This window comes from Erythrolamprus reginae, chromosome 2, assembly GCF_031021105.1.
Source record: "Erythrolamprus reginae isolate rEryReg1 chromosome 2, rEryReg1.hap1, whole genome shotgun sequence".
NCBI classification, from domain to species: Eukaryota; Metazoa; Chordata; class Lepidosauria; order Squamata; family Dipsadidae; genus Erythrolamprus; species Erythrolamprus reginae.
This window is the reverse complement of record NC_091951.1, coordinates 83049388-83063585: the sequence shown is the minus strand read 5'-3', so window position 1 is coordinate 83063585 and position 14198 is coordinate 83049388. Positions and strand designations below refer to the sequence as shown.

The 14198-nt window shown below is 36.9% G+C and overlaps 1 protein-coding gene across 5 annotated transcripts in view; it reads right to left on the bottom strand.

The window, feature by feature from the left end:
- BICD2 (BICD cargo adaptor 2) overlaps positions 1 to 14198 on the bottom strand; it is a 90466-nt gene continuing 76268 nt past the window's right edge. For 2 of the 5 annotated variants that reach the window (XM_070738522.1, XM_070738523.1), the window contains 6 exons: positions 13156 to 13308; positions 10527 to 10979; positions 7821 to 8843; positions 6436 to 6587; positions 5582 to 5792; positions 1 to 2190 (listed from right to left, as the gene is read on the bottom strand). In XM_070738522.1, the coding sequence (XP_070594623.1) occupies positions 2185 to 2190; positions 5582 to 5792; positions 6436 to 6587; positions 7821 to 8843; positions 10527 to 10979; positions 13156 to 13308 (1998 nt within the window). In that variant the 3' untranslated portion in view covers positions 1 to 2184. Of the gene's footprint in view, positions 2191 to 2514; positions 2666 to 4961; positions 5793 to 6435; positions 6588 to 7820; positions 8844 to 10526; positions 10980 to 13155; positions 13309 to 14198 lie in introns of those variants that run through there. The other 3 variants (XM_070738518.1, XM_070738521.1, XM_070738519.1) reach the window with 2 other exon arrangements.

Here is a 14198-nt window from a genome sequence, read left to right as displayed (position 1 = left end):
TTTCTTCCTTCTCCTTTATTGATATTGCCAGTGACTACCTTTACGCAGATAGATTGCTTTCCTTTACAACATGCACTCTTTTTGGGGAATTAACATTGCCCTCTAGACCTCCTAAAATTATAAAAATGACACCGGCGTTGTTCCTTAATTTCCATGTTCTCCTTTTAAGAATTTCATTACGTTCTTTGCTGCAGGTCTGTGTAAAGGTTACTTGGCAAGAGTTCATGCATGCATATGACAATAAAATGGAGACCAATCCACCACTAAAAGGAAATTTACATAAAAACATAATACAGTACTTTGACATTCAAATAAATACCCACACAGAGATGTAATTTTAAATGTAATCATATCACTTATAAGTCAATACTGTAACCAAAAGGATGAAAACTTAAGTCCCCACCTTCTAGAACATCTTTTCAGCAAACAGAAAGCTTTTTTTCCCATGACATGATTATAATTTCAATTCTTTTAAAAATTATTTTATATAAAGATAAACTGATTTCTGCTCCTCGCAAGGTTACCAAATTTAATTATTCAAAGTTAGCCTCAACAAATAGCACTGAGGGGACAACTTGTTGATGCACATTTCAGCTTCTGTTTCCTGAAATCACAAATGAATTAGATAAAACATGCAAGAGAAAAATATTAAATATCTTGCTTTTTCTTCTTCTTCACATTTGCAAACAATACTATGGTTAACTGGATCCATCACCACACAAAGCTACCAGAACTCCCAAAACATCCTCTGTACTGCAACCACAAATGGATTAATACACCTTGCTTCTTTTTGTTCAATAATATTACTTTTGGTTTGCAAAGTATATTTGTGTTTTGTTTACTTTTTTTCTTCTATACCCCTGAATTTGCATGATGAAGTATCATTGACTAACAGAATTTTTTACAATTTGAGCATATGTAGTAGATCTACTCTACAGTAGGTCTACTCATTAATAAACGTGCGAAGGGGAGTTTATATTGCCTTTATTGCTCCACTTGACAACTAGCTTTCAAAACCATGGTTCTTTATTTCTTGGACGGACTAAGCTAGCTTAGTGATCTCCCTTGAAAATTATGAAAGGCACTACTGGCAATAATTAAATGAAGAAAAAAAAGCGCTGAAGTTGAACACCCTAGCAGTCATAACTTCAGACATTATTTTTCTAAAATGTAACACAATTTGGCACAATAAAACAAAGTAGTAACAAAAACAATTCCAATTTGGAATTTAAGTGATATCGTTGTATAAAATTCTGTTAACCAATCATACACCATAAGGTTTTCCTAAAACCCAGACATTCTGGAATTTATAGGTAACACTAATATTTATTTTCAAGTGCCTATAACTGTTTTCACCAGAGCAAAGTCAAGTTTTCTTCTTGTTACATTGAACTATTCCTAAGAATAATAATACAATATGAAAAAACCCCAGAATTTGAATACCCTGGATTTCTCAATTAACATGGCAGTTAAAAAATCAGTAATTGAAAACATATAAAGCTTAATATTTTATATTAAAAAAGAAAAAAAAGATGCTGATATACAGCAAGTAGACCGTTTAGCAGAAGTCCTAGTTTGTATTGAACTTCCTTTCTAAATACAGGGTAGAACAATACAATATAGTATAAAACTCTGCCATAAATGGATGAGGAAAGATCAAGCAATAGCTCCAAATAGACAGACTATTAGCATAAGTCACTAGATTTTTTTTCCCATTAATATAAACTCTTCTACAAAAAAAATAATAAAAAGATATTAAAGTAAATATCAAAATAGTAAAAGTGCACATGTTTAAACAATCAACTGCTTTTTTAAAAGAAAGTTCTATAATGAAATTAAAAAACACCGTTTGAATATTTCTTATCAGCATAATAAGCTACCATGGCAATTATTACATTATGAAGTATGTTTCTTCAGCATTTGTAAGTTTTCTTCCTGCAGCAGCACTTCAAAGATAAAGCTTTTTATTTGTTTCCAGACATAACATGCCAAAAAAAAAGGGCTAAATGAGAACACAGGTTGCATATTGAAAAGAACTTATTTTGCATGGGGATGAGGGGAGTAGAGAATTCATTAAGAGTAGTTTCCATTCTTTGTGCAACAGGCAACCATCACTTCTAAGCATAACGACACAGGCTAAGATATGAAGTTGTATTGTTGTAATGGCCTTCTCCAGGAACTACTCTACAGCTGGAAGGTGGAAAGTAAAAAAAAAAAGAAAAAAGCAAAAACATTAGAATTTTTTAAAAAGTTTCACTGTCCAGTTTAAAAAAGGAAACATATAAAGATATAGACAAGAATGTGCTGCAGGACATGTATAACATATTAATTAGTTGAGATGCATGTGTTAGTCTTTTAAAAGCCAATGTAGCTCATGGGTGCTTTTTCAAACACCGAAGTTAATATTTTAATGTGTCACCTGTTAGCCAAAGCTGTGCAGGAAGAAAAGTTTCTTACAACTCCTGAAGCCAAGTTGCTCAAGCGTAAATAAACAATGGCAAATTCACAAGAGAATTGATCAGTGAAGCTGCTGCCTCTTCACAAGCATGCAGGTGAGTCAGTATATCATGCCAGCCAATACAGTGAGCAGTAAAATCACTCAGAAGAGAAGTCCCACTTCCAGAGGTAGGTGATGGCTTAGTAAGTTTTCCACGTTGTGTTCCAACTCAATAAAAGCAAAAGGAAACATTGGATGCATCAAGTTAATTTTGAAAAGTTTAAACCAAGCAAATACAAGCCCTTCTCACAAATCATAGCTGTTTTTTCCCCAAGTCTGTTTCGAAAAATTGAATGTACAACCAAACAAATATAAGGAGGCAGCTGGGCTGCCATTCTCTAAGCAGTGCTTCCCAAACTTGGATAAATTACCCAAACCTGGGTAAAAGTATTTTTTCTTTGGGTAGCAACACACAAACCCATTACTCAATCACAACAGAGACATTGAAATTAAATTGCATTACCTACATTGGGTCCAAAGGACTTTCTGATAAGCCCTTTTGAGTAACGAAGCTTGGGAAGCACTGCTCTAAGCATTTACTGTGAGTTCTGAAGACATAGAGTGGTTCAAGGGCTCAGAAGATTGAAGATTAACAAAAATAGTAGCAGTGACAACAATGTAAACAATTAGCAAGCCTATTGAACATTCTAAATATGATACACTAATCAATGCAACCAGATGCACAGTTGCCATTCCAGAACCCCTAACTCTCCCAATTGAATATCAATTTACCTGATTTTTTACCAATGCAATCAATTTCTTAAAATTTCCTCATCCTAAACCCAAGAAAAGGAGATGCTTGAAAACTGTATTTCATAAATCCCTCTTAACCTGGAAGTAAAAAGTTGCTGCTTTCAATGGAGCAAAATAGCTTAGTATTTATTATCAATGCGGGGGTTTTGCAAGAAGGGGAACAGAGCTTAAAGGCCTTTTTGATTATTGAGCATTAGAGGAGAAAAGCAGGGTGGACCACTGTTAAAAGGCATTCTAAAAATATCTAACCTGGCAAATAGATACATTAAAGCTCAAATTCAGGAGAATAGAGTGTTTCCTGCAAAGGCAATAATAAAGTGAGGCATGCAGGGCCTATTATTTTAACACTGTTTATATGTTTGCCAATCGGTCAATAATTCACAATTAGTTTGAATTCAGCAGAACTAATTTCACCACCTAATTTCTATATTCTTTATTCAAGATTTGTCTTTATATGTTGCAAATATGTTCAGTTTATTTCCCAATTTCAAGAAAGATGTAAGTAATTCCTGGCTTCTTTTTAACTAGGATAGCCCTCTCTTTATTATTTTACAGTAACATTGCTATATCTCCTAACTAATTCATAGGCAGAGCAGTGCTACATAGGAAGGAAGTTGCAGGTTATCTAAAAAGAGATAGTAATGTGAGATGAGGCAATACAACACCAAGATTATTATTAGCATGGCTTGAAGGGGGAAGAGGAAGAAAGGAAAGAAATATTTCTACATTAGCAGACACAGCTGCTCAGTCCTGCATTACTTCTTTATAATATTCTAAGCATACAAAGTTATTTGAAAAGAGTAAAGTATGAACAGGGCTTTACATTAAAATAATGTTTTGAGGCTAGGCACTTCTGAATTATTTTGTTTTAAGCGTGCCTTTTTGTGCTCCTTAGATTTACCACATTTTTTTTAAAAAAAAAAACCATATTCCCCCCCCCCCCTTCTTTAGGCACCAATTATGAAGTACACTTTAAAAAAATCTAGTGTATTGAAATTAAGTGGCTAAAAAAGCCCCTTAAAATATTTTTAATTAATGAATACATCTATGCTAATCTACCTCACATTTAGGCAGGCATAACCAAGAATAAACTAATCATTTGGTTTCCAGTGCCTAGAATGTAGAGCCCTGTGAAGTGTGTGGTTGCATAAGAAATACAATTTTGTTTTATTTAAACAAAACTTAGAGCTCATTAATACTATCCTATAAAGCTCTAATACTGACAGTTAAGGAGAAACTGCGTTGCAATTTGACAATACTAGAACATACTCCTATTAACTCTATACACATAGATAGCAATAAAAGACATCCTCTAAGCATTATGTAATCTCTTTGATTGCAGCAGAAAACAATTATGCAATTGTCCCACTAAAATCAAGGAAAATTAAATAAGCTTAATACTAGATAATGTCCAATGTGTAATTCACCTTACTTTCTGGCATATTAATTGCCAGGAAACATATTATTTTATCATTGTAGTATAGTATATTCTTCCTACATCACATCTGCTCTGATGTAGTGTTCTAGTTTTGCTTTCCTTAACCATTAAATTCTCCTTTAAAACAGGCAATATTACATTGCGTATTTTTTTAATGTGCAATTTTTTAATAGCTTAAGCCCAAGAAGCCAAGCGGGGCTAGAAAATAGCCCTTCTCAAGCAAAGGCTTGAGAAGGCTGCCTTCTTTCCCATAGTATGCGTTCATATTTTAAATTTTTGATTTTTGAATTTTTAGATAATGATAATGAAAGCATTAAGCACTGCAGCAGATTTAATTATCTTCCCATTGTACTTCTGATTTTAGAAGCTGGATATCATCACTTCTGAAAACTACTATTCAACGAGACAGTTTTGCTGTCTCCATCCCTGGAAACAAACTTACAACTCTGGGAAAAGCATCCCATTTGTGCTAGACAAGCTACAGTTAGTAACAGCATGTAGACTGCACGGTACCTGGTATGCTCCTTTAGCACTTACCCATAATCCACAAAACCAAAGCCATTCACTGGGGAAACAGCAAATACTCTTCCACCATTAACTTCTTCACCGCCTTTTCCCCACCCATGCTTGTGACTCAGTTACAAGTTAAGACCACTATAATACACCTTGTATTACATGGTTTAACAACATACTAATATAAATCCACTCATCACTGCAATATTAATATAGTGGGGATCAATGCTGACATTCAAAAGCATAAACATCAGACGTGCGTTTACGGCTTTTTAATTTCTTCTTTAATCACAACAGATCTTATACTTATCACTGCAAAAAACTTGGTTATTAAGCACAGAGCCTTCCGACTTGTCTCCACATGATCGAATGTGACTTACACTGGGGTTACTACTCTTGGCTTTGGATGCAGATTTTGTGCGCACCCTTTTGGACTGCTCATGATCCAACTCAATATGTTCAAGGCGCTGGGTCAGGGCCAGCTTTTGCTGAATCGCCATGCGAAGCAAGGAGTTGAGGGTCTTCTTTTCATCTTCAGCTGCAGCAAGCTGGCGTTGCATTTCATCCAGCTGAGTGACATATTCATCACACCTGCAATGAGAGGGCATTTTTAACAGTAAAGCCTCCAAGTGCTAACATAAGAACATAAGAAAGAGCCATGCTGAATCGGGCCAAAACCCATCGAGCCCAGTATTCTGTGTCACACAGTGGCCCACCAATTATACACTGGGATCTTGAGCAGAAAGAGAAGACAAAACCCTCCCTTTCCCTTGACCCCAAACAAATGGTACCCCAAAATTGAGTACCTACAAGAATTGATTCAGGTATGCTTTTAAATGCAGTACTATATAAGTACTATATAAGTACTATGCCTCCATGAACTAAATAAATTTGCTTAGCACGGGTGTGAATAACAATTCCTATTTAAAATTTTCTTGAGAGTCTTTCATTCAAGGCTATGATTTTTAGTATTCTATTCTCAGCCTTTCTTGAATTACCACTCAGCCTTTTACTCAAATGCCACCAATTAATATCATGATCAAGATTACAAGCTTCAGCTCTATGAACTATCTCAAGAGAATGCCATCCCATTACGCCATTAATTTTTCATAGCAGTTACCCAAAATGTTTTTCATGATGATGCTTGTCCTCAGCAATTGTCTACTTTTAAGGTAACTACTATAAATGTACATAACAATTTTAGGTGCTGTAAGCATCTTTTGCTAAATTTTACCTGGTAGCAAACATGGCCCTCAGAGAAGAGAAAGTAGCAGCGTCTTCTTTTAAAGCTTTCAGTTCATTGCGCAGCTTCATCATTGTTTCTGTAACCATTGCTTTTTCATTTTCATATTTGCTTTTCAAGTTTGCAAGGGCAACTTCTGCTGTCTGATTGTTTCCCGGAATGAGCAAAATAAAAGATTCAGAGTTATTGTAAGCTTCTATAAGCCAGTCAGATAAAGAGGATATTAATGTATTCACACACCCAGACAAAGACTCGATGATGCAGGCAATTAATTCAATGAACAATTAAAATACAATTCATTGTTTCTGAAGATACTTTTGATATGCAAATCTAAGTAAGAAATAAAAATGTTTGTGACAGTAATTCAGTTTTTAAATAGCAATATTTTACCCAAACCCTTCTTCCCAATGTCTGCAATGGAAGTGTCAAAAAAACACAGCACAAACAAAAAAAAAATTTTTCGTTATGCTACTTCCACCATCTTACCGCTTTGATTTTCACCAGGCCTACTCCTTCCAACATTGCTGCCTCTCCCACCTACACTGATGGGATTAAGGAATAAGGAAAGAAAAATGAATCCTAATACTGTGAATCTTTCTTAATTTCCTACTTTATAAACACTAAAAACAGAATGTCTTCAAGAAGCATGCAGACCAATATTCTTTACTTCTTTTCTGACAACTTCTATTCAGTGACATACTTTTCTTATTGCTATTCAGACTACTTACTAATAAATCCATCCTTTATGATATGTCTAATTTTGCCTTTAAACCATCTAAGCATTAAGCTATGCAAGTTGCCAAACTTTTTTGGGGGTGGGGGTGGGAGAGAATATTTATTTATAACCACTTTACCCTCATTATACATACATTTATATATTTTGGTCCTGCCTTCTGAGTAACTTTTTCTTTAATTACTATTTGTCAAAAGAGATTTGCCCTTCTCTGCTTCTTTTCCAGTTTGTTGCTTTCAATTTAGATGAATCAATTCAGACTTATACATAATAATCCAAAAGTAGCTTCATGATAGATTTGTCTATTTCAATCAGACTAGCAAAATATGAAAGGGAAAAAAATGGCTATGCAGGCAATCAGAGACCGACCCAAAATTCGTAAGAATTAAGAAGAGTGGATGATAGAAGAACCTTTCTTCCAAGAAGGAGGATAATAGACCTTCTGGGAATAGGTTTTTATAATATGATATTGAGCCACATTTTGTGTAATGTAATGTCAATTATATTAAGAGCTGACAATTATCTGGGGGATGAAATAGCAATTGATTCTTACAAAAAGAGCAATGGGCGAATTACCGTAATCACATTTCTGGATGTATGTGTGTGTGTTTTCAATCCTTTCTCTGTGTAGTTTAAATCTCACCTGTTTGTTGGCCTTTAGTACAGTCCTCAGTGTTGCAATCTGTTCTCTCTTGGTGCTTAGCAAAGACTTCAGCTTCAGAATTTCTTCCATAAGTGCCTCTTTATCTTTGTCCACTACTGGCCCAAGTTCCTGGGTAGTCACTCGCTGACGTGACAGTTCAGTTGTTCTATCTACTGCTGCTTGCAAATGCTTGATCTGATCACGGATTATGGCAATGAGGTTGTAAACATTCATAGGTTCCTTCCGGGATACTTCAGATACTGGTGAAGGGAGGGATGAAACTGGGGAAGGACTGCTTTCACCACTCCCGGTTTCCGGTTTTCCTAAGTCTATTGACAATAAGCCTTTAGAGAGCAGGATCGGTGATCTGTGGCCTTTGACCTCTGGACTGGTATGTCCTCCTTTGCCCTGTTTGTAGTAATCTAGCATCACTCTGTTGGGGGTTTCATTGTTGCACATACATACATGGTGGTACAAGTTGGCTAATTCCTCACTGAAGGTGACCAGTTCATCTTGGGCTACACTAAGGCTGCCCTGGGTTTCCCCGGCAACATCAGTGACTTTCCTGAGTTCCTTCTCCAGCCTGATTACCTGTTCCCTATCTTGCCGACTACATTTGTCCAAAGAACTGATCTTTTCCGTCAGGGCTTGACTTTCTGTCTCGTACCTGTTTTTATCCTCTTCGTATTTAGATTCGCATTCCTCATATTTAACCTTGACAGCTTTAAGTTCCTCTTTCAAGTCACCAATTTCTGCCATAGCTACTTTATACTTGCATTCCAGGATCTCTGGGCCATTGATATCAACCTCATAATAATCTCCGTCTTCATGGCTATCTCGTTCTTTCTCATTGTCAAGAGCAGACTGGCGTTCCTTGCTGACCTGGAGTTTTTTCATGGCATTGAGGTTCTCGGTGAGCCTGCCAACTTTCTCATGCTGTTCAGAAAGTGCACCCCGGGTGTTCTCTAGTTGTTTTTGTGATTCTTGGAGCGTAGACAACAGATTCATTTTTTCCCTCTCCATCTATAATGAAAAATAACTGTTATGTCCTGAACACATATCTGGTTCCTATAAAGGAGCCTCACATAAGTGAAAAATCTAAATTTGGCATCTGACCTTCACAGTTAAATGTAACAAGGAATAGTATAAGATTATTGAATCTAAACATTTTAAGCTATTATTTCCAGAATTTGGAATCATTAACATGGTCTTACTTTGTACTATTTGTTCTCTGCTCTTTGAGTTTTACAATGAAATATGTACCAAATTATAGCCATCTATAGTACCAGGATTGAAAATGCATTTAGATGTTAAGGATGAATACAGTACATAAGATGATTTAATTCTCACAGGTAGACATATGTTATTCATGATGCACTACTATTATTCTGCCTCAGTAAAGAATATAGTTCAGTGTAAGAATTTAGACTGCATTGTCCTTTGATCACTGATCACCCGAATAAATTGCAGCCTCAATTTTTTGGGAGGCTCTAACGCTAGAATAATGAAGTTTAGATAACTATGCTAAATAAAAATAATATGTTATAATACTTAAAATTATAATAATAATTTATAAACCACCCAATTCCTCTCTTTGAGGAGATGGGCAGTTTAAAAACATGAAATATAAACAAACAGATCAATATCGAACAACTTCTTAAGTTTGTCTTTATTATAAGAGAATGTAACAGGCAGTCTTCATTTAATGAATTCCCTCTTTAGCAACTGTCTGAAATTATGACAGCACTGGAAATGTAACTTTGTAATTGATAATTGAATTTATGACCACTGTAATGTCCTTATAGTTAGGTGATCACCAGCTCAGAGTCAATGAAGACAATAAAGATGCAGTCATGTGATACCTCTCTTAATGATCACAGGTGATTTACTTAACAAGGGCAACAAAAGTGAGGATGCAAGTCCATCATTATCAAAGGAGTTGCTGGTGTTATGGTGGAGTCCTGGCCATTAAGTGAGGACTACTTGAATATTATATATTGATTATATAGGTAAAGCTAGTTCATATCTTTTTAATTGATGATCAAAAAAAATTCTACTACCTATTATGATAAACATATATTTTTGTAATGTTCATTCATATGTAATCAACATTATAAAGTTTTATGTGGTCTGATGGGCATCCATGTTTTGGATTTTTTATTAATATTTTTCTACCTTTAACTCTTTAAAAATTCCCTCTTTATTAGAAAAACAAAATACAACTTTAAAAGTTCAGTAATTTCTATGGAGGGAAAATGGAATATTTACTAATCTCGTGAGATTTCAGCTAATATATATATATACATTGTTTAAATTAATCTTGAAATCACTGACATAAATGATAAGTGTGAAATGTGCTTTCCTGTAATGCTAGAATTTTACAAAATTAAACATCAGGGCAGTTCAAGTAAAATCTATTATCAATGGACTTCAATTTTTAACATCTACTTTATGGTAACTGAAAGCATTACTTTCCTAAACAGTGTATAAAAAAGTAAGACCTACCACATTCCAACCTTTTTCAAAGTCAGACTACAGTATTCTATTTGCTATTTCAAATAGAGCCAATATCAAAGATATATCAAAGTCAAACACAGTTCATTTTAGCAACATCGTGTAATGAAATAGAACCTCCAGCCAGTACATATTTTTGAAAAGCTTAATTTGAAGACATGTATAAGGAATATATATATAGTACAGACTTACTTGCATTAGTTGTTGTTTCAATTTTTGGATTTCAGATATATTTAGCTCACTCAGAAGATCATTCACCAAACTAGGGGCTGGAGGGAAGCTGTCAGATTTTTTGGGTGTTGATGCTTTATTATTGCCATTGTTGACTTTACTCAGGCAATTTGGTTCAAAGCCATTCACAATCTCATCATTATTGGGCTCGGTGGTTTCATCGCTAAATTTCAGTCCATCCAACGAGATGTTCAAATGGCTGGTATACATGGAGTCATTGATATTCATATAATGAGATAATTCTTTCCGAAGATTATTCTTCTGTTCACGTTCTGTCTTCAGGGTCTCTAAGGCTTCTTCAAGCTGGCGTTCAGATATCTCTTTCAATCTTATGGCATCTTCTAACTGACTGTTCAGGAATTCTGTTACTTCTTCTAGTCTTTTGATTTCATGCTTCAGCCCTTCAAATTCCACCTGTTACAGAAAAGGTGTCACTAAAATACCTGACAGCAAGCATGAAAGAAGGAATGTTAAAATGTTCCCGTTTAAGTAGTAAAAGCTCTACAAAAAACAAGGAAGGAATAGAAGGATGGAATAGAGCAAGGCTGTCAAACTCCCAGCTTGTAGGCCAGATGCATCATGCGCTGGCCATACCCACGCCCAGCTTAACGAAGCGTGAAAAAGTCCCGATATGTCATGTGACACCACCGTGACAATGTGAGTTTGAAACCCATGGTATAGTGTTTCAAACTCTTTTTGTAATGCTTCCTCAGTTTTACCTTTCTAATACCAATACCAGAAAGTTTTTATAAACTTATGAAGTGTTCTGAATTAAAATTTGTTTCCCTTATCTATGGTGTTTTTCATTATTATTATATATGATATAATTTATATTATGGTATAAAACATGTCATTTTTGAAAATCAATTAATATGAAATCTCAGGTCAGTTTCTATTCATTTCAATAACTCCTGCAAATTACATAAAGAAGAAAATTGACATGAATCTAACACTCAGTACACATCCTGGAGATTACTTCCCTTGAAATACATCAGGTAATATAGAGGATGATACTCTTTACGTTTAATGAATTGGACACTGGATCATAAGCAACAAAGTTGTACGTTTTTAGGACACACAGCTTTAGTTTTACTAAAACAGATTGCAACTACCGGTATGCCTTTCCCATCCAATGTTACTGTTGCTTGTGTGTTCCTTTTTGTCTTTCTGTGCCTTTAGGAACAGGTCAGGAGGGAATGTTCTAAAAACTCATTTTAAAAGTGAAGTTTTATTTTGGATTTTATATATTTTAGCCAAGTGTATTGTGGGTGGATTTTGTCTGTCTGTATATCATGAAGTATGCCTATCTGCAGAGGCCTAATTATTTCTCTCCTCGGGTTTGTTTGTATCTATGTGTGTGTGTTTGTGTGTACACATACACTTTCTTCTGAGGCTCTCAAGTTTACTAATGGGGAAATAGCCTCTGTTTCCTGCCAAAATCTTTAAGAACTGGACTTTCTAAACTCCGCCTGCAAGCTATCCACTCCACCGCCATCCCTGAATGGTGTTCATCCTAAACAATTGTATCCTAAGCAGTTGGGAGCAAAAGCGAAGGGATTCCTTTCAATGTGTATTTTCTGTTGTGGACAACTACTGCTCTGAAATGATAAAGGGTCTCCTTCTTGAGCAGGAGGTTGGACTAGAAGACTTCCAAAGTCCCTTCCAATTCTTTTATTCTATATTCTATGTGTTGCAAAAAAAAAAAAAGCAATCAAAAGGCAAGTGAAAAGATTGATAGGGTGGGACAACCATATTCTGAAGTTGTGACACTTCTGAAATTTTGAAAGCTTGTGGTGACTTCACTGATACATGGCTGTCTACTTCCTAAATAATTAAAACTGCAAGAAAATACAGTGAGATAGTCCCCTAAGATGTGTTCTACTATCTAGAGAGAATTTTGTGATGCAAAAGGATCTTGCTTCAAAACTTGACAGCTGCTGCTTTTCCAGCTTCTTCTTGATCAAAAGAGCATGGTGGACACCAAGGGAAATATCTGGCAATAGAGTAGTATCTGGGCACACCCATTATTTACCACTTTCCTCACGGCATCACCCTCACCCTCACCCTCACCCTAATCCAAACCCAAACCCAAACCCTAAACATTAGGGCATTTTGAGGACTAAAATCTGAGGTGCTGGGTAAAAGCTACATGCTTCTCCCGTACACAACCATGCTGCTAACCCTAAAACAAACCTTTAGGTTATTTTTGTGGCTTCAGGGTTGCCACAAGGCAGAAGAGGGGTCAGGGAGGGGTAAATAGTTTGCTTTTCGTGGGGGGGGGGGCATTAATTCTGCTCCCTCCACGGGAACCAAGATCATTCCAATAGATGGCTGGGAGAGGAGAGTGGAGTAACCAAGCAATCAGCTATTGGAAAATGTGACTGATGCTTTAGGGAAAGGGGAAAACTTTCACTTTTAATTAGGTGAAAATCACAGGAACTTTCAGAGTTGGTTTCCACCAGTTGTGCCAATATTATGTGTCTAATAAAAAAGTTCTTTGAGGAATATACCTGCGCCGAAGTTCTGTTTGGAATGGGTGCATTACTTGGAACACTGACACATGCCAGATAATAACTTTGACAATACTCACTTGATTCTGTTTCAGAATAGACACTTGCTTCTGAAGGCAAATGTTTTCTTCCTCAAGTTCAGTATAATCTTGTAGCAAGCGAGATTCCCGGAATTTATACTCTTTGATGTCATCTCGTAAGCGGCCTCGCTGGTTCTCAACGTTTTTATTTATCTGAAAAACATACACTAGCATTAAATACTTTTTGCTTTTTTATGTAAAAAAATGACTTCTAACTTGTGATCTTGTGGAGGAGAGGCAAGATAATGTAACAATATCATTATATATATATACAGCCTCCCTTAATTATATATATAGTCTCCCTTAATTTTAAAAATTCAGCAAAAACATGTGATACATATATCTATATATATATAAAGATATATATATATATATATATATATATATATATATATATATATATATATATATATATATATATATACAGAGTGAACCCTCGAGTTTCGCGTCCTCGAGCATCGCGAAAGGGCTATTTCGCGAGTTTTCAACCCGGAAGTAAACTCCACCATCTGCGCATGCGTGCCTTTTTTCTATGGCCACGCATGCGTAGATGGTAGAGTTCCCCAGCTGGGAAGCTGGGCGGCTTCCCTGGGTCTTCCCCCTCTTGCCCCGGTAAGACCCCAGCGGCAGCGCGAGCAACGGCGTGGGCGGGCGGGCGGCACGCGCGGGGACACCCCAGCTCCGCTCCCCAGCTGGGAAGCGGCCCCAGCAACAGCGTGGGCGGGCGGGCGGTGCGCGCGCGCTTGGGGAAACCCCAGCTCCGCTCCCCAGCTGGGAAGCGGCCCCAGCAACACGCGCGCGCTTGGGGACACCCCAGCTCCGCTCCCCAGCTGGGAAGCGGCCCCAGCAACGCGCGCGCGCTTGGGGAAACCCCAGCTCCGCTCCCCAGCTGGGAAGCGGCCCCAGCAACAGCGTGGGCGGGCGGGCGGTGCGGGCGCGCTTGGGGACACCCCAGCTCCGCTCCCCAGCTGGGAAGCGGCCCCAGCAACGCGCGCGCGCTTGGGGAAACCCCAGCTCCGCTCCCCAGCTGGGAAGCGGCCCCA